The sequence below is a fragment of the Macrobrachium rosenbergii genome, chromosome 25 (genome assembly GCF_040412425.1).
Source record: "Macrobrachium rosenbergii isolate ZJJX-2024 chromosome 25, ASM4041242v1, whole genome shotgun sequence".
Lineage (NCBI taxonomy): Eukaryota > Metazoa > Arthropoda > Malacostraca > Decapoda > Palaemonidae > Macrobrachium > Macrobrachium rosenbergii.
Window position 1 is genome coordinate 19,217,057 of NC_089765.1, and position 18,443 is coordinate 19,235,499.

Below are 18,443 nucleotides of genomic sequence, written 5' to 3' on the forward strand. Positions count from 1 at the left end.
TCTCCCGTCCTTACAGGTCACTCTTCTATCTGCATATTCTAGTATGCTTTACTCTCATAATAACTTTTAATTGGTTTCAACACTTATTTTCCATATGAAACATCTTCAGCATTCTTCATATTGCTTATATGCCAGTTCTGTCATAAGTTTTTCACAGGTTCATCCGTACTATAAATAATCACTCCTTAGCATAAGCACAAACTGCTTGAGAGCATGACAAACTGATACTGTCTGCCACAAAATGGTTTTAAGCATGACATACTGATTCTGTGTGCACTTAGTCATCAAAATTTCCTCGGAACCTCCTTCTTCAAGGTTTATCATTGTGCGGTTCTCCATGACTCAGCAGACAGTTGCTGGGTGCACACATATATAAACTTCATGATCTAGTGTTTCTTCCAATCAGTTGGCGTCCTGATGCCGGCCGCGCCGAGTATCACAATTAGTATTTAGTATTCTGCTTGCGCTTTCCGAAGGCACACAGCCTTTAACTTTACGTAGTGCGCATTTCGTTGAAGGCCTGAGTTCATCCTGCCAGCTTCTTTGAACATTTAGACACACAAGTTTAGTTTCTCAGAGATGGCTCAAGCCGTTCCTGCTGTCGACCTGCCAAATGGCACGAAGATGCCAATCATTGGTATCGGTACTTACAGGGTAGGTGTCTGAGAATTTTTTTTAGTATATACTGTTTTCTGTGAGGATATAATTATGATGATTAGCATATATATATATATATATATATATATATATATATATATATATATATATACGTATTAGTGTGCATTAAGGAGATACAACAACACACTGCTAAGGGTGATGAATATAACGACTGTTTATCATTTTTAGCCGCAATTCAGCATCAGATGCTGAATGCACGTGTACCGTTAACATCAAAGTGAGGATCATAACTATAAAAGCAATTATCATTTTGTTATTTTCGAGCTACGAGTACAGAGTGGAACGCTCAAAATGCCCAATTTGCGACTTGTGTTTATATTTTGAGTTGCACGTAATCCCACGTCTGGCAGACGAGAGATGCTGCCTGGGCTAGACAATAATAATATTATTGTCTCACAGTCTCACTGATAACCACATCTACTCAATAATCATTCATATGATAAGGCTTCCCTGTCTTCTGTCACGTTTACTTTAAGGAAGTAAATAATTTTTTTTACTAATTATAATCAGGAATATGATGCACGATACGTAATTGGGGTTTTTATTGCTTCTGCCTGTAAATTTTCACATACCCCCGTTCCATATCTCTCACGTAATGGTTTAGACACAAGCTCTCACACACACAAACAAAAAGTTCGGTCGCCCACATATGCATAAAAAGAAGTCCAAATGCACGTCTATGTACTGTCCTGAACTTTAACACACAATCATTTAAAATGTTTGATTTGAATGCACTAACACACGCATGGGCCCACACAGGTATTTACAAAGCGTTTTGACATACGTACACCTACAGTATGTACGAAATGCTCGAACGCACACATGCACACAGACGTTCAAACTCGATCGCACTGGATTTAAAACATTCGATACCTTGTATAAGATTTCCGTATGGTTTTTATAGTGTCAAAAATTAATTGATGTTAATTATTTTTCTATGCATATTACCAGATTATGATTTTTAAATATTATCATACGTTTTCTTTGTTTCAGTCATCACCGGCAGATATTAAATTGACTATCAACACGGCTTTAGAATGCGGATACCGCCATATTGACACAGCTTTTCACTACCGGAACGAAAGAGAAATTGGCGATGTCCTGAAAGAGTGGCTGGACAGCGGAAAGATTAAACGAGAGGAACTCTTCATCACCACTAAAGTAAGGACGCTGGAATAACAAATAAATCAAATGCTACTCAGATTTTTAAAAAGAAAAACAAGTAAAATGGCCTTCAGTCATCATGACGCATCGCCTCCTGTACTGGAACTTTTTTTTTTTTATTTTTATTTTTACTTGGGGTAGTGGAGCTTAGTGGCGTAGGTGGCATTCCATCAGGGGGACGGCCTGGGTGGGGCAAAGATATTTTTTGAGGAGCCAAAGAAAACTACATAAAACTAATGTACCAATTCTCCAATTAGTAAAATATAGCCTACTGTTCTCGAATGCATATATCCATGTGAATGAAGGAAAATAATAGTATTAGTAAACCTGTATTTAAAATTAGTGCTCAATTTTCAATTAATCTGCAACTCTTACTCTGTGCAAATGTATCAAATACTATAAAGTAAATTCCCTCATAACCTTATATTCAGCACTAGCCAAATTTCTGTTATCAAGGTTTAATTTTCAGCTGTAGTATAATATCCCTTTCATGTAGACATATCAAAATGGTGCATATCGTCAATAACACAAAAGATTTATGACCCCCCAAAATCTCTTCCAAATTTCAACCTGTCCCATTACTTCTTCATCATCTCTCTTCCTGGAAACTAACTCTAAGTAGCAGTAGCAAATTGCATTGCACTTATATTCAAAACTATAACTATGGTTTCAGTCACTCCGTACATAAACTGATAACATTAAGTTGGATCAAAAATATTATGAACAAACATGTCATCTGTGTTAAAAAAAAAAAAAACACTTTAAGTATAATTCTGCTTTTGACCACCAAAGGGTTAAAGTTTAGTTACAAAGGAGTTTCAACTGGGGGCCAGGAGATGGGGGGGGCTGTCATGTGACTGGGAAGCCACCCCCCCCCAACCCCGTGGAAACCCGTAGCGACGCCACTGGTGGAGCTCGACCCTACTGGTCTGTACCACGGGCCTCTACAGTAATAAAAAAAACACACAATTGGATTGAATCTTTCAGTGTCTTCTAAAACTAATTTAAAAATTTTATCAAAAACCACATTTTGCAACTAGGAAATCTCAGATATACTGAAGAATCATTTTTCAAAAGCAATTATTGAAGTCATCCATGTGATTTGCTTCCTCAGCGCTTATTCAGATTGTCAATACTGTATTTGTAAGAGCAAAAATTTGTGTGGTTTATCGATAATGAAACTTTCAGATAAAATTACCAGATAAGCCGTCCTTGACCGGGCACCTCCCACCCAAACCTGATGAACAGAGATTATTTTACTCTGCTGTCGTCACAGAATCAAAGGTCTTAGGCGCCTGTTCTATGATAACAAAAAAAAAAAAAATAAAGCTTACACACAAAGTAAAGTGCCCATCAATGAAATATATAAAAATAGGAGAAGAATATGAAAATCAAGCAGCTAAAATATACGAAATGAACGTTTTCATCTTCTCGCCTCCAGTTGCCACTTACCGCCAACCGAGCAGCGGACGTGGCTAGGTTTTTGAACAAGTCGCTGGAAAGCCTCAAGTTAGACTACGTCGATCTCTATCTGATTCACAACCCGGTAGGAATAAAGGGTAAGACGAAACATTGTGATTTTTCTCGTTCGTCGTTCTGTTCTTTCATTCACTTGTTTGCCTGTTGCATTTCCACTGATTTCTTCCCTTTCATTACTTATTTCTCTGTTTATTTGTTTCTCCGTAAAGCGAAAGACGATGATGGTTCCTTTCTTGCGGACGAAGAGGGCAACCCAGTTTTGGATCTTGAAACCGACCTGGAGTCCATTTACAAAGAAATGGAGAAGCTGGTAGGTGGAATGATCCTTTCTGAATTTAGATAATAAACACTTTGGGAGAAGCTTTGATTCATTGTACTTGTACGGGCCTTGCAACGTTGCATTTGTTCTTAAGGCATATCATCACTGTTTCTCATTGTATATATTTATCTTTTTTATTTTATTTTCAGACATACTATTGTTTTTGTCTTTATTTTACTTTCAGACACACCACTGTTTCTCATTGTATATATTTATCTTTTTCATTTTATTTTCAGACATATATACTATTGTTTTTGTTTGTATATAACTTTTATCTCTTTATTTTCATTTAGTTGTTGATTGTTATTTTCTTTTTTTCACTTTTGTTATTTGTTGACATTCTTTTTTGCTGCTTAGGATATTGATGGCCTTAATGGGCTTGTGCAATAATAATAATAATAATGATATGGACTTTTAGTAGTGTTTCTTTATTTAGAATATAATATTGATAATAATAATAATATTGACATTTTATGTTAACTTCAATGTAACGATTTTTTAGAATATAATAAAATAATAATTATTATAATACTAGCATCTGAGTTTATGTTTTTTTATAAGATAATAACAATAATAACATATAAGTTTCAACCATGTTCAGGCACATACAGGACATAGAAGATAAATTTCTGTTGTTAATAATAACTATAATAATTATGACTTCAATAGAGAAACGTAAAAAGATCAATGGTTTGATTATCCCTTAGTTACTTATTCCTGGCAATGATTCCAGGCTGATTCCGGAAAAGCGAAGGCAATTGGAATCTCCAACTTCAACAGCAAGCAGATTGAAAGAATCATGAAAGGTAAGTCTCTCTCTCTCTCTCTCTCTCTCTCTCTCTCTCTTGAAAAGGCATTTGAGTATTGGTGTGAAATCTGTTATGTACATACGAGGAGATTCTCTCTCTCTCTCTCTCTCTCTCTCTCTCTCTCTCTCTCTCTCTCTCTCTCTCTCTCTCTCTCTCGTGAAAGGCATTTGAATGTTAGTGTGAAATCTGTTATGTTTATACGAAGAGATTCTCTCTCTCTCTCTCTCTTGAAAGGCATTTGAATGTTAGTGTGAAATCTGTTATGTATATGCGAGGAGATTCTCTCTCTCTCTCTCTCTCTCTCTTGAAAGGCATTTGAATATTAGTGTGAAATCTGTTATGTACATACGAGGAGATTCTCTCTCTCTCTCTCTCTTGAAAGGCATTTGCAAATTTGTGTGAAATCTATTATGCATTTACGCGGAGATTTTCATCTCTCTCTCTCTCTCTCTCTCTGATTGACTATCTAATCTATTCCAGTGTGTCGCATCAAGCCCGCAAATCTCCAGGTGGAGTTGCACGCATACCATCAGCAGAAGGCGCTGAGGGAGATATGCTCCAAGCACGGGATCACTGTCTGTGCCTACGGTCCTATCGGCGCTCCCTATAAGGCTAAGGAGTAAGGACGCTTTCTCTCTCTCTCTCTCTCTCTCTTTTTTTAGAAGACATTTGCAAATCTGTGTAAAATTTGTTCCATATTTAGTAGGAGATTCTAGCTCACCCGTTGTCCCTGCTCTCTCTCTCTCTCTCTCTCTCTCTCTCTCTCTCTCTCTCTCTCTCTCTCTTTTAGAAGACATTTGCAAATCCGTGTAAACTCTGTTCCAAGTTTGCTAGGGATTCTAGCTCACCCGCTGTCCCTGCTCTCTCTCTCTCTCTCTCTCTCTCTCTCTCTCTCTCTCTCTCTCTCTCTCTCTCTCTCTCTCTCTCTCTCTCTCTCTCTCTGCATGACGTACACTCCATAAACTGACGAAGAATCTTCGTGAAACGCAGCTCTAGGAAAACTTGTTCACTCTTTTTATTTTTCACCCTAGGCTGGATGACAGCTCTCCAATATTATTGGAACACCCGACGGTGACTTCAATCGCAAAGCGTCTCGGGAAGACTCCAGCGCAGATCCTCCTCCGGTTCCTGGTCCAGCTGGGAATCATCGTGATTCCCAAGTCGACGAACCCAGAGAGAATTCGAAAGAATTTCCAGGTAATGAAGTGAATTATCTCTTTTATAAAGATAATTAACTGATGTGCTTTGAAAAGGTCTGAACGGAATTTTCACGTAAGAGTTTTGAAATCTATAATTTTAACTCCTGTCACGTACGTGGTCGTTCTGTTGCCAGAATGATTATGTTAATTACATGTGTTCTCGGGTAGTTAAGTACATATAATAATTGTGATTGTCCTTAACTGGTCTAGAGAACTTAATAGTTTCTGCACATCAATGTAGTTGAACTTTTCATGTAGTTTTATGTTATTTTCATCGGGAATCATAATTTCATCAGTAAGGAGAGCTTGGCAATATCTAAATAAGTATGTAGATCTTATTATTATTATTCAGATTCATATGGAAGAAGCCCACTATAGGGGTCATTGACTTGAAACCCAAACTTCCAAAGAATGTGGTGTTTATCAGAAAAATAAGTATATCTTAGTTTAACCAGACCACTGAGCTGATTAACAGCTCTCCTAGGGCTGGCCCGAAGGATTAGATTTATTTTCACGTGGCTAAGAACCAGTCGGCTACCTAGCAACGGGACCTACAGCTTATTGTGGAATCCGAACCACATTACAGCGAGAAATGAATTTCTATCACCAGAAACAAATTCCTCTCGTTCTTCACTGGTCGGTCGGAGATTCGAACTCACGACCAACAGAGTGGTAGGCTGTTCCACAGTCCAATGGTGTGAGGAATAAAGGACCTCTGAGAAGTTCGACAGCGAGGCACGTTTACTGCATATTGGAGCTTCTGCTGTTCAGCGGCTCTGGTTGTTCTCACTGGAAGGGTGGGTAGAGCTCTCGGCTAGCACGCTGTTGGCCCAGCGTTCGACTCTCCGACCGGGCAATGAAGAATTAGAGGAATTTAATTTCTGGTGATGGAAATTCATTTCTCGTCGTAATGTGGTTCGGATTCCACAATAAGCTGTAGGTCCTGTTGCTAGGTAACCAGTTGGTTCTTCTTCTTCTTTGGTTCTTAGTCACGTAAAATAAATCTAATCCTTAGAGACACCCCTAGGAGAGCTACTGAGACCTAACCGCCACGAAAAATAAAAACCGGAATTGAATATTATGAGAAAAAACAAAATCACTATAGAAATATATATTCAGCCTCAGCAGTTCTCTTTAGAATCAGCTTTTTATTCCAGTGCATTTTTTTTTTTTTTTTTTTAATTTCTAGGTGTTCGACTTCAAGCTGAGTCCGGAAGACATGTCCGTTCTAGACGCTGTAGACAAACGCGAAAGTGGACATATTCACCTTCGAGGATGTGCTGAAAGGGTAACATTAATCTCTCTCTCTCTCTCTTTTGAGGATTCTCTCTCTCTCTCTCTCTCTCTCTCTGTTTTGAGGTTCATATATAAATATAAATATATATATATATATATATATATATATATATATATATATATATATATATATATATATATATATATATATATATATATATATATATATATATATATATATATATATATCATACACCTCAGTATGACTGCGAACGTGAATGTGTAAGAATTCTTTTGCCCATCTAATTAAACGTTCTTTTAAATATTCTTTACAATTAATCTGAAAATCTGTCAAGAGCACCTTTTATTTATTATCAAGTGAAAACGCTAAATAGTACAGTGCTTTCCTTTTTCCCTGCAATTTCAGGATATCGAAACACCCGGAATATACTTTCCACATCCCCGTGTGAAAGAAGAGGAACGCCAGAAGAGGAATAGAACGGGCAAGGGAGCCTTTTCAAAGGTAAATCCCGCCTACTTACTCCTACTACTAATTTCGTTACTCTGTTATAATCAATTGTGACGTAACAGAATGTTAAATGGAACTTCCTAAGGGTTTGAAATAAATGATTATGGGTCTTGATGGTTTTAATTTATCCTGTAAGCGATTTGGAATGCTATTAATTATGTCCTTCTACGTTTATAAAACCTTTGAATTATTCTCGTAACCTTTCTTCCTCTACGAGATTGAAAGCACCAGCTTTCTTGCCTTCCTCTTCCTTTCTCTCGATTTCTACTGGTCTGGGCAACAAAAGGAGAGTGTGATGAGAAGAATTGACGAAAGTCCTCAGAAACGAAAGAATATCACTAAAACGAATCATTTTCTTCTATCATATCTTCTGACAAAATTAGAACAGGGCTTCTTTATAGGGCACCGCTTGCAGTGTGCCTTGAGTAGCGCGCTGTAGAGAATGCCCAAGAGAGTTAATGGAAAAGTACAGAAAATTAGAATCTTGCCGGCACGGTTTGCGGTTTGGGAGAGAGAAAGAGAGCATGTCGGTGTAAGACTAAGGTTACGCACGGTCTAGCATACATACATTCATATACATATAACCAATAAACAGAAACATGGAGAAATTCACCCATCGATAGTATTTCGTTATAACAAAATACACATTCTCACTCCTTACCAAAAGCACAAAATGCTTCAAAGTACGACAAACTGATTCTTGCTGCTAGCAGTCATCCTAAATTTCACCGGAACCTTGTTCTTAGAATTTCATTATCGTGGGTTTTTCAATGACGTAACAGCGAATTTCAAGACGAGTGAGTCTCTTGCATAATGTAGTATTTCTCCCAACAACTCTGCCGGGCTTGTTTCACGAAATTTAAGACCGGCTGCCGATTCAGTTGGCGTCCTGACGCCAGTTCAGTAGTTCTCCTAATATTCTACTTGTGCTTTTCGAAGGCACACTATCTCTAAGTTTACGTGGCGTATATTTCGTTGAAGGCCTGTGCTCATCCTGCCGGCTCTTTAGTAACTTTTAGACGCACAAGTTTTTCAGAGATGACTCAAACCGTTCCCTGTGTAGACCTACCAAACCGCATGACGATGCCTATCATTGGTATTGGTACTTACAAGGTAAGTGTCTGCAAAATACTTTGTAAAATACTTTGTATAATATTTTCTATCAGCGGGTAGGGGATGATAATATCAAGATGCTTGTCCACACGTACAAAGAGATAAAACGACACAATGGTAAGAATAAAATTATTATAATGACTGTTTATCATTTTGTGCTTCAATTCAACATAAAAGGCTGAATCCACGAGTAACGTTCAAATCAAAATGATCGTATCTGTAATAACAGTCATTGCAATTATGTATTTTATTTTCGAACCACGAAGAAAGTAGAGTGGAAACGCACAATAGTGGTTGTCGGCTTGAATTAAGCCACAGTCTAGACCAAGAAGGTTAGATTTACCTCCTTGGTCTAGACTGGACCAATTGTAATACCTTGGTGTTACACTCTTAGGCGTAGGTAATCGAACGTCTGGCAAACGAGAGATACTGCCGGATGTAACTACATTTCTGATAAACGATATCTACCCTTTAATTCCTGAAGTGATAAGTGTCTCGTTTATATTTAGGAAATGAATGATTTATTAGTCATAATCAGGATTATTATGTATGTTACGTAACTGGGTTGTCTGGTAAATGTAAAGAATGCCACACGATCCATTTAACAACAAAAAAATTAGCAGTATTCTGCAGTAACATGAATAAAAATATGAGAAAACCCATAATATTCCAACTATGGTTACTTCTTGTTATACGATTTTCTCTAAGTACTATAACCTACTACAGTTATGGGGGACCACAATACGAACCGGGGTTTTTGGGCGAGGGAAACAAAATCAGTCATTAAGGCCGCTATAAGTATAGCTAACGTAACGAATCCTACCTAACCTAATCCTGGGCGCCGTATTTTCCCTTAAACCGCCGACACCATAAAAGTCTGCCGGTCTTAGATCAAGCTTACCTTAGACTGAAGGATGGTAAAGATGAGCTGCTGTTTGCGGCAAAACGTGCAGCCTATGCGCAGGTTCCTTATTCCGGCACTAAATCGACGGAATTTACGCTGGTTTACAGTCAAATGCTGAAAGCCAAGAAGCCTTCCTGTCCCAAGAAGTCGTACGCAAGCCAACAGTCTGAGATTATTGTTGTCCCGGGCTCAATATTTTCTATGGTGACAGCCGTTAGTGTGTTGCAATCCCCGGTTTCTACAGGAATCATGAAGGACACCCTAGATTCGCGACAAATGCCACTAAAATACTCACTGGCCTTCTACGACCCGGCCAACGATGTATTTCCGTTTGCCAAACTTCCATTCGTCAACTTCAACAATTTTGTTGTTGCTCTCAATTTTCTTAGTGCGTCAAAGAACCCAGAAATGGCGACTTTGCGACAAGAGTCGTCGATTGCCGTCTTGTTAATTTTAGTTCAGAAATCGCCACTTTATATGAAAGCCAGTCGTGAACACAGGGAACAGCGAACTTTAAATTAGTTTCAATATCCACTTTAACTTTCGAAAACCAAGTACCTACAAAAACCGACACTTTCTAAATGAGAAGCGCTTTCATGGGATTTGTCATTAATGAAAGCTAATTTCTTTATGTGTACTCTATGCACTTCAATACACGTAAGGCACAATCTCTCAACTGAAATCAAACTGTCTTTGGCACAAACCAACTCGTTTTTCTGCGTTCCCACTATCAGCAAAATAAAGTTCACCATGACTTATAGGAAGCATTTTCCCATGATGTTGGATCTGCAGCATCTACTAGACTTTCACCCTCAAATTGCATCGAGCAACCACCCACGGTCATATCAGACAAGAAACTCAAGTCCTGAGACGAGAATTGAAACGTATAGTTCCGCCCACAAATCTGTCGAAAATCCGTGCCATTGGAAAACAAGTAAAAAATGCTCCCAAGTTTCCTCGGCGCAATCGAGTTTTCTGTACAGCCGGTACAGCGTATAATCAGGGCCACCGAAAACAGATCTATCTTTCGGTGGTCTCGGTATAATGCTGTCCGAGCCGCGGCCCATGAAACTTTAACCACGGCTCGGTGGTGGCCTATCCTATATCGTTGCCAGAAGCACCATTATGGCTAACTTTAACCTTAAATAAAATCAAAACTACTGAGGCTAGAGGGCTGCAATTTATTATATTTATTGATCGGAGGATGGATGATCAACGCACCAATTTGCAGCCCCCCAGCCTCATTAGTTTTTGTGATCTGAGGGCGGACGGACAGACAAAGCCGGCACAATAGTTTTCTTTTACAGAAAAATAAAAATGGAACTGTAATTGGCCAAACGTGTATCAGGATTCTCCATTAATCCTGAAATATATGACTTAATAGCTTTCTACTTTCTTCTGCGGAATAAAGGAGTTACGAGGTTCATTTGGCTAAAGACATCACTGGGAACAATAACAAACAAACGAAACCGTGATCGTTGTAAGAGGCGAGATTTTGATCGCCGATATTTAGAGTTTTATTGCATTTAACCAAATGATCTCACTTAAATACCATTGTTTATGTGCATTCCAATACGCTTCATTCACAAATTATTATACATCATTAATATCTTCGTGCAGCTTTCTCTATATTTACCGTTTATTTTATTGTTTCTGCCATTGCATAATCTCCCACCATGTAGGCCTACAAGTCCGCTCTTGCACACATGAATTAAAAGTTCGACCGCACATTTGCCTTCGCGCAGCATATAAAAATGTTCGAATGAACACACACACACACACACACACACACACACACACACACACACAGACTGGCACAAAGCTCTCGCACACGTGTATAAAGTGTTCGAAACCACAAACCCACGGGCAGGCACACATATGCATAAAGTGTCCAAATGCACGCTCGCACACTGCATAAAACATTCGACTTCTTTTATAAAAACTTCCAAATAGTTTTTATGGTGTGAAAATTAAATTATGTTTATCATTTTCCCACGCATATGACCAGTATATTCCATCGTTGTGATTTTTATTCATTATTAAGTTTTCTTGTCTTCAGTCACAACCGGAGGAGATTAAAACGGTTGTCCACACGGCGTTGGAATGTGGATACCGCCATGTCGACACCGCTTACCTCTACCAGAACGAGGGATCGATTGGCGAAGTCCTCAAGGAGTGGCTGGACAGCGGAAGAATTAAACGAGAGGAACTCTTCATCACCACTAAAGTAAGGACGTTGGGGTTTAAAAGATGCAGAAATGAAGTGGTACTCAGTCCTCATTATGGTTCCTATAAGCGATCACTACACAAACACAGTTGCGGGCACACTACACTATTCGTGTAAGGTGCCGAGCTTTTTAACTTGAAACAGTTATACTTCACAGCTTTTCCATTTCATGCTGTTATTACATTATTTAATCTGACACTGAATTTCCTTGTTTTTTTTTTTTACAATTTTGAATGTCTTAAGCTTTACTTTATTTAATAGTTCATCTGACTATATTTTAATCCTGACCATCAAATCCATTATGGCGGATTGCCTCTTGCATCAGACTTCTTGTTTTTTTAAGTAGGGCAGTGGAGCTCGACCCCCTTCTCTTATCGGTTCTGTGCAAGATGTGGACACTGGGTGACCTGTGCCATAGGAATTTATAATTGAAAACCATCAGATAGTCTTTATATATCAAGCATGAAACAAATTTTAATATTTATATTTATCAGAGGAAAGAGAGTAATTTTTCAAAATCAATTATTGAAGACAAAGTTTAATTATTTTCTCTGATGAAATATTTATTCGGTTATCACATTGAAACTATAACTGACCAGGTTATTCCCACCTCAGACTAATAATGTTGACTGATGACTTTATTCAGCTGGCATTACAGCATCAAAGTTCAAAGGCACTGATCACAAAAATAGTAATCTGATTTATGAGTCAAATTATTAATATTACTTTCCCCCAAATGCAAACATTTATAAAAAAAAAATGACTTAAAAAGCCATTTAATTTCTTCAGTTGCCATTTATCGCCAACCGAGCAAAGGACGTCGCTAGGTTTTTGGACAAGTCGCTGGAACGACTTAACTTGGACTACGTCGATCTCTACCTGATTCACAATCCGGTAGGACTAATAGGTAAGACGGAACATTATCGTTTTTCTCTTTCGTTTATCAGATTGCTCGTTAGATTGACACTTATTTTCTCCCATTATTTATTTATTTATTTATTTATTTATTTATTTATTTATTTATTTATTTATTTATTTACTTCTGCTTAAAGGGAAAGACGATGACGACGTCTGGCCTGTAGATGAAGAAGGCAACTCCAATTTAGATCTTGACACCGACCTGGAGTCCCTTTACAAAGGCATGGAGGAGTTGGTAGGTGGATATTATCCTTCCAGAAATTTAGATGCTTGTTTAATGGTACTTCTAAGGGGCCTTGCGCCATTGCCTTTGCTCCTGTGATTTATATTTTTATGTTTGAGTTCATCTTCATTAAATTGTTATCTGTTATTTTCTGTTTGTTTTCCGTTTTCGTTACGTGTTGACATTCTGTTCTGTGGCTTAGCGTGTTAATGGCCCTGGTTTGTTCAATAATAATAATAATAATAATAATAATAATAATAATAATAATGTTCTTTTAATAGTGTATCTATCTTTAGAATACAATAATGATTCCAGGTTGATTCCGGAAAGACGAAGGCAGTTGGAATCTCCAACTTCAACAGCAAGCAGATTGAAAGAATCATGAAGGGTAAGTTTCTCTCTCTCTCTCTCTCTCTCTCTCTCTCTCTCTCTCTCTCTCTCTCTCTCTCTCAAAGGCATTTGCAAATTTGTGTGAAATTATTATGTATTTACGCGGAGATTTTCATCTCTCTCTCTCTCTCTCTCTCTCTCTCTCTCTCTCTCTCTCTCTCTCTTTCCCCGAAAGACAATTGCAAATTTGTGTGAAATCTGTTATGTGTATTTACATGGAGATTCTCATCTCTCTCTCTCTCTCTCTCTCTCTCTCTCTCTCTCTCTCTCTCTCTCTCTCTCTCTCTCTCTCTCTCAAGGCATTAGCAAATTTGTGTGAAATTATTATGTATTTACGCGGAGATTTTCATCTCTCTCTCTCTCTCTCTCTCTCTCTCTCTCTCTCTCTCTCTCTCTCTCTCTCTCTCTCTCTCTCTCTCTTTCCCCGAAAGACAATTGCAAATTTGTGTGAAATCTGTTATGTGTATTTACGCGGAGATTCTCATCTCTCTCTCTCTCTCTCTCTCTCTCTCTCTCTCTCTCTCTCTCTCTCTCTCTCTCTCTCTCTCTCTCTGACTGACCATCTAATCTATTCCAGTGTGTCGCATCAAGCCCGCAAATCTCCAGGTGGAGTTGCACGCATACCATCAGCAGAAGGCGCTGAGGGAGATATGCTCCCAGTACGGGATCCCCGTCTGCGCTTACGGTCCTATCGGCGCTCCCTATAAGACTCAGGGGTAAGGGCTCTCTCTCTCTCTCTCTCTCTCTCTCTCTCTGAAGACATTGGTATAATTGTGTGAAATCTGTTGCACATTTGGTAGAGGATTCTCTCTCTCTCTCTCTCTCTCTCTCTCTCTCTCTCAAAGGTATTCTATAATGGCTTCTCACTGGATTCCTGACTGTTTAAATGTTTATTACAAACAATTTTGTCTCCAAATGGAGAGAAATTTTTTGTGCATTTACCACAATAAATTCTCCGTTCTTTGACTGGCTAAAAAAAACTACCCAACACCAGAAAGAGAATTATAAGTATTACATAAAATTCTGGTTTTTATATATATTGTTTGGATTTTGTATCTAAAAAATACCAATTGAAAAAGATATTGATAGCCAAGAAAACAGGAGGATGAAGTCTTTTCATCTGCGCCTGCGTGAATGTGTTTCTGTGTGTGTGTCGAGTTTTTACAATGACTCGAGAACGGGCGAACGGATTTCAATGAGACTTGGTGTAAACATCGATTGGGCACTCCCTCTCAGTTGGTTCACCTTTGGTGTCCATTAATGCGTCGCTAGGGAAACCATCTCACTCAATAAGCGCATTCTAGCTTTTTGTGTGCGTGGTTGGGAAATTTGTCGTTGTCGTTCATAGATCAATGATCTGTTAGATGAATAAACGAAAGGAAGATTGGGCCCTTTACTTTGGGGATATTTTTGGTATTGCGATGAGTCTAGGTAGGCTATTTGAGCGCTTTGGTAGTACCAAGTTGAGTAGGAGTCTTTCCTTTCCGCAAGACTACAACGATTACAAAGTTTGATTGGTGCTATGTAAGTAAGTGAATGATGCAACAAATATTGTAGAAGTTCTTAGCAAAATGAGTCGCTCACCACTAGAACGTAAGTCATATAAACTAGTCCACTTCATATTTTTTTTTATTTCAACCTCAGGCGAAATGACGACTCTCCCATATTACTGGAACACCCGACAGTGACTTCAATCGCAGAGCGTCTCGGGAAGACTCCAGCACAAATCCTCATCCGGTTCCTGACCCAACTGGGAATCGTCGTGATTCCCAAATCGACGAAGCCAGAGAGAATTCGACAGAATTTCCAGGTAATGAAGTGAATTATCATCATTATAAAGATAATTACTGAAGGACTGGTGTGCTTTGAAAAAAGTTCGTACGTTTCAACTATCTCAATGGATGAGTTTTGAAATCTGGGGTTTTTATTCCTGTAATGTACGTGTTCGTTCTGTTGCTAAAGCCATTATCTTTATTTTTATACGTACACTCCTGTAGTCAAGTACATATAATAATTTCGACTGTCCTTAACTGCTCTAGAGTATGTAAAAGTCTCTACATGTTATCTAGTTAAATTATATCTTTATTTTTGCGTTAATTTCATCAGAAAATGTGGAATAAAAATTTAGAAACTTGAATCATACCAGTTAGGAAAGCTTGCTAATATCGATACAAGTATGTAGATATAAGTAAAGAAATATAAAACCAAACTGGAGGATTGTACAAGAAACTACAGAATCTCTAAATAAATATAAAGATACTGACTAAATAAAACGAACACTGAAGTCTGTCAGTAGGGAAAGCTGACATTTTTCAACACGAAAAAAAAAAACTAAGAATTGAAGCTAGGCAGACGAGAGCAATAAAACCTCTAAATAAATATAGCAAAAGGTAAAAGAGAAGAGAAACAATGTACCAGAAATGAGAAGGAAAACAAAATTATTTAAGTCTCACAACATGAGCATCAGATGACCTCCACAGATTGCGCAAGAAAGGTTGCTTGCCAAAAGATCAACTTCATCTAAACCGGATCCTGGGAAGGAAATCCTGTGCCGGATAGTGACGTCATTGCACTGTAGGCACGACTTGAGGTTCTTTGCAGCGTCCCTACTACCCGTAGCTGCAACATTCTTCATTCCTTTCACTGTACCTCCGTTCATATTCTCTTTCTTCCACCTCACTTTCCTCTAGCCTCAACTAACAATTGTTTCATAGTGCAACTGTTAAACCTTTCAAGTCCTTTTACTCTCAGGTTTGAAAGGTTTAAGAGGTAAACCTCGCAGTTGCACTGTGGAAGAATTGTTAGAAAAGGGTGGAGGCTAGTAAGATGGAAAAAAGAGAATATGAACGGAAGTACAGTAGAAGGAATGAAAGGGGTTGCAGCTATGGGACGAAGGGACGCCGCAAAGAACCTAAAGTAATACCTGCAGAGTTTAATGATGTAGTTATTATTGCTATAATTATCAATTATTGATGATATCATGAATATTGTTTCAGTAAGCAGTTACTTCTAGTATTCCTTTCCTATATCTTCTTCTGTTTCTAGGTGTTCGACTTCAAGTTGAGTCCGGAAGACATGTCCGCTCTAGATGCTCTAGACAGAGGCGAAAGTGGACGCATATTCGTCTTCGAGGACGTGCTTAAAGGGTAACATTAATCTCTCTCTCTCTCTCTCTCTCTCTCTCTCTCTCTCTCTCTCTCTCTCTCTCTCTCTCTCTCTCTCTTTCTGTGTGTGTGTGTTTTGAGGGTACCAGTATATTGGTAGTCCAGTTTAGTTTGGTTTTATGAATATTTTGTGTATGTTATATGTATGTATGTATGTACAGTATATATATGTGTGTGTATTATGTATGGATATATATATATATAATGTGTGTGTATGTATATATGTGTATATCACCACATTAATATGTATGAACATGCATGTGTGTGAATTCCTTTGCCCATCTAATATATATACATACATACATGCATATACAATATATATATATATATATATATATATATATATATATATATATATATATATATATATATATATAAATATATATATATATATAAATAAATATATATATATATATATATATATATATATATATATATCACCGCATTAATATGCATGAACGTGAATGCAGAAGTCATTGGTCTGCCTAAATAAGTGTCTTTTAAATGTTCATCACAAATAATCTGAACATATATCAAAGCATTTTTTTATTTATTATGAAGCGAGAACGTTTTAAATATTAAAGTGTCTCCTCTTTTTCTCCATTTCAGGATATCGAAGCACCCGGAATATACTTTCCACATCCCCGTGTGAAAGAAGAGGGAACGCCAGAAGAGGAATAGAACGGGCAAACGAGCCGTTTCAAAGGCAATTCCCGCTTACTACTACTACTACTACTACTACTACTACTACTACTACTACTACTACTACTACTACTGATTTCGTTACTCTGTTATAATCAATGGTGATGCAACTGAATTTTCAATGGATCTTTTTGAGAGTTTGAAGTAAATGATTGTTGGATTAGTTAGTTTGAGTTTATCCAGTAAGCAGTCTGGAATGCTGATAATTACGTCCTTCTACGTTTAAGCTCGGAAAATTTTTTTTCTTTACTCAGTTTTCCCATATTCTTGTGACCTTTCTTCCTCTACGAAGCTGAAAGCACCACCTTTCACCCTTTCCTTTTCCTTTCTCCCGTTTTCTACGGGCCTGGGCTACGAAAGGAGATTACGTTGACCAAAGTCTAAGGAGAAGTGTTGGCTTACTTGACTATCCCCCTGGCCTTCAAACTTGAAAAGAATTGACGAAGGTCCTCAGAAATAAAAGAATTTCACTGGAACAAATCATCTTTTCTGGATTATATCTTCTGCCAAAACTAGAGCAGTAACTAATTACCAGGACATCGCTTGCAGTGTGTCTTGCCTAGCGCGCTGTAGAGAACGCGGTCTAAATCCTTTGTTTCTAAATCTACCCCAGAGAGTCTTTCTCAGAACGTCCGCCTTGTGGCGTAATAGGTGTAGCTCCGCCCACCCATTCGTGAATAGCCTCTTTCTTAGGCCAAGGTGGAGAATGTCCGAGAATGTTAACTGAATACGTACAGAACTAGAATTTAGTCAGCATTATTTTGAGAGAAATAAAGAGAGAGAGAGAGGGCATCTGTGTGCAAGACTGACGTAACGTATGAGAGAAATAAAGAGCGAGGGAGAGCGCTAGGGCATCTAGGTGTAAGACTAAAGTTAGTTATGAGAGAAATAAAGAGAGAGAGAAAGAGAGAGCTTCATGTGTAAGACTGAAGTTACTTATAAGAGAAATAAAGAGAGAGAGAGAGCAAAATATATGTAAGATTGAGGTAACGTATGAAAGAAATAAAAAGAGAGAAAGAGAGCTTCTTGGTGTAAGACTGAAGTTACTTATGAGAGAAATCAAGAGAGTGAGAGCAAATATATGTAAGATTGAAGTAACATATGAGAGAAATAAAAAGAGAGAGAGAGAGAGAGAGTACATCTACGTGTAAGACTGAGGTTACGTATGTAAGAGTCTATAAAGCAAGCGATCGTGAATGAATTCAGCTTTGTCGCCAAATATTGGTCACTGAGTGAAATTTGTGGCTATAACGCAAGTACAGAACTCAAAAGAAAGGGAATATGTTTTTGTAGACTAGACCTGTAATCCATTGATGATTAAATTCATGTTATCACCCTGAAACTCGAACACAAAAGAGTTCAGGATATAATGAAACTCAAATACAAGAG

The 18,443-nt window shown here is 38.0% G+C and overlaps 2 protein-coding genes across 2 annotated transcripts; both read left to right on the top strand.

Annotated features, from left to right (window-relative positions):
- Window positions 1–388: 388 nt before the first annotated feature.
- LOC136852399 (aldo-keto reductase family 1 member A1-like) lies at window positions 389–7,523 on the top strand. Its single transcript, XM_067127015.1, is given in 10 exon segments — window positions 389–654; window positions 1,672–1,839; window positions 3,284–3,401; window positions 3,531–3,631; window positions 4,374–4,446; window positions 4,930–5,068; window positions 5,481–5,646; window positions 6,838–6,905; window positions 6,907–6,936; window positions 7,312–7,523. Coding segments are annotated over 10 exon segments (981 nt in total). The 5' UTR covers window positions 389–579; the 3' UTR covers window positions 7,355–7,523.
- A 696-nt stretch (window positions 7,524–8,219) lies between these two features.
- On the top strand, window positions 8,220–17,215 carry LOC136852400 (aldo-keto reductase family 1 member B1-like). Its single transcript, XM_067127016.1, has 9 exons — window positions 8,220–8,526; window positions 11,490–11,657; window positions 12,447–12,564; window positions 12,710–12,810; window positions 13,114–13,186; window positions 13,766–13,904; window positions 14,833–14,998; window positions 16,234–16,334; window positions 16,962–17,215. Exons 1-9 carry the CDS (start codon window positions 8,452–8,454, stop codon window positions 17,002–17,004), a joined length of 984 nt encoding a protein of 327 aa, XP_066983117.1. The 5' UTR covers window positions 8,220–8,451; the 3' UTR covers window positions 17,005–17,215.
- Window positions 17,216–18,443: the final 1,228 nt, after the last annotated feature.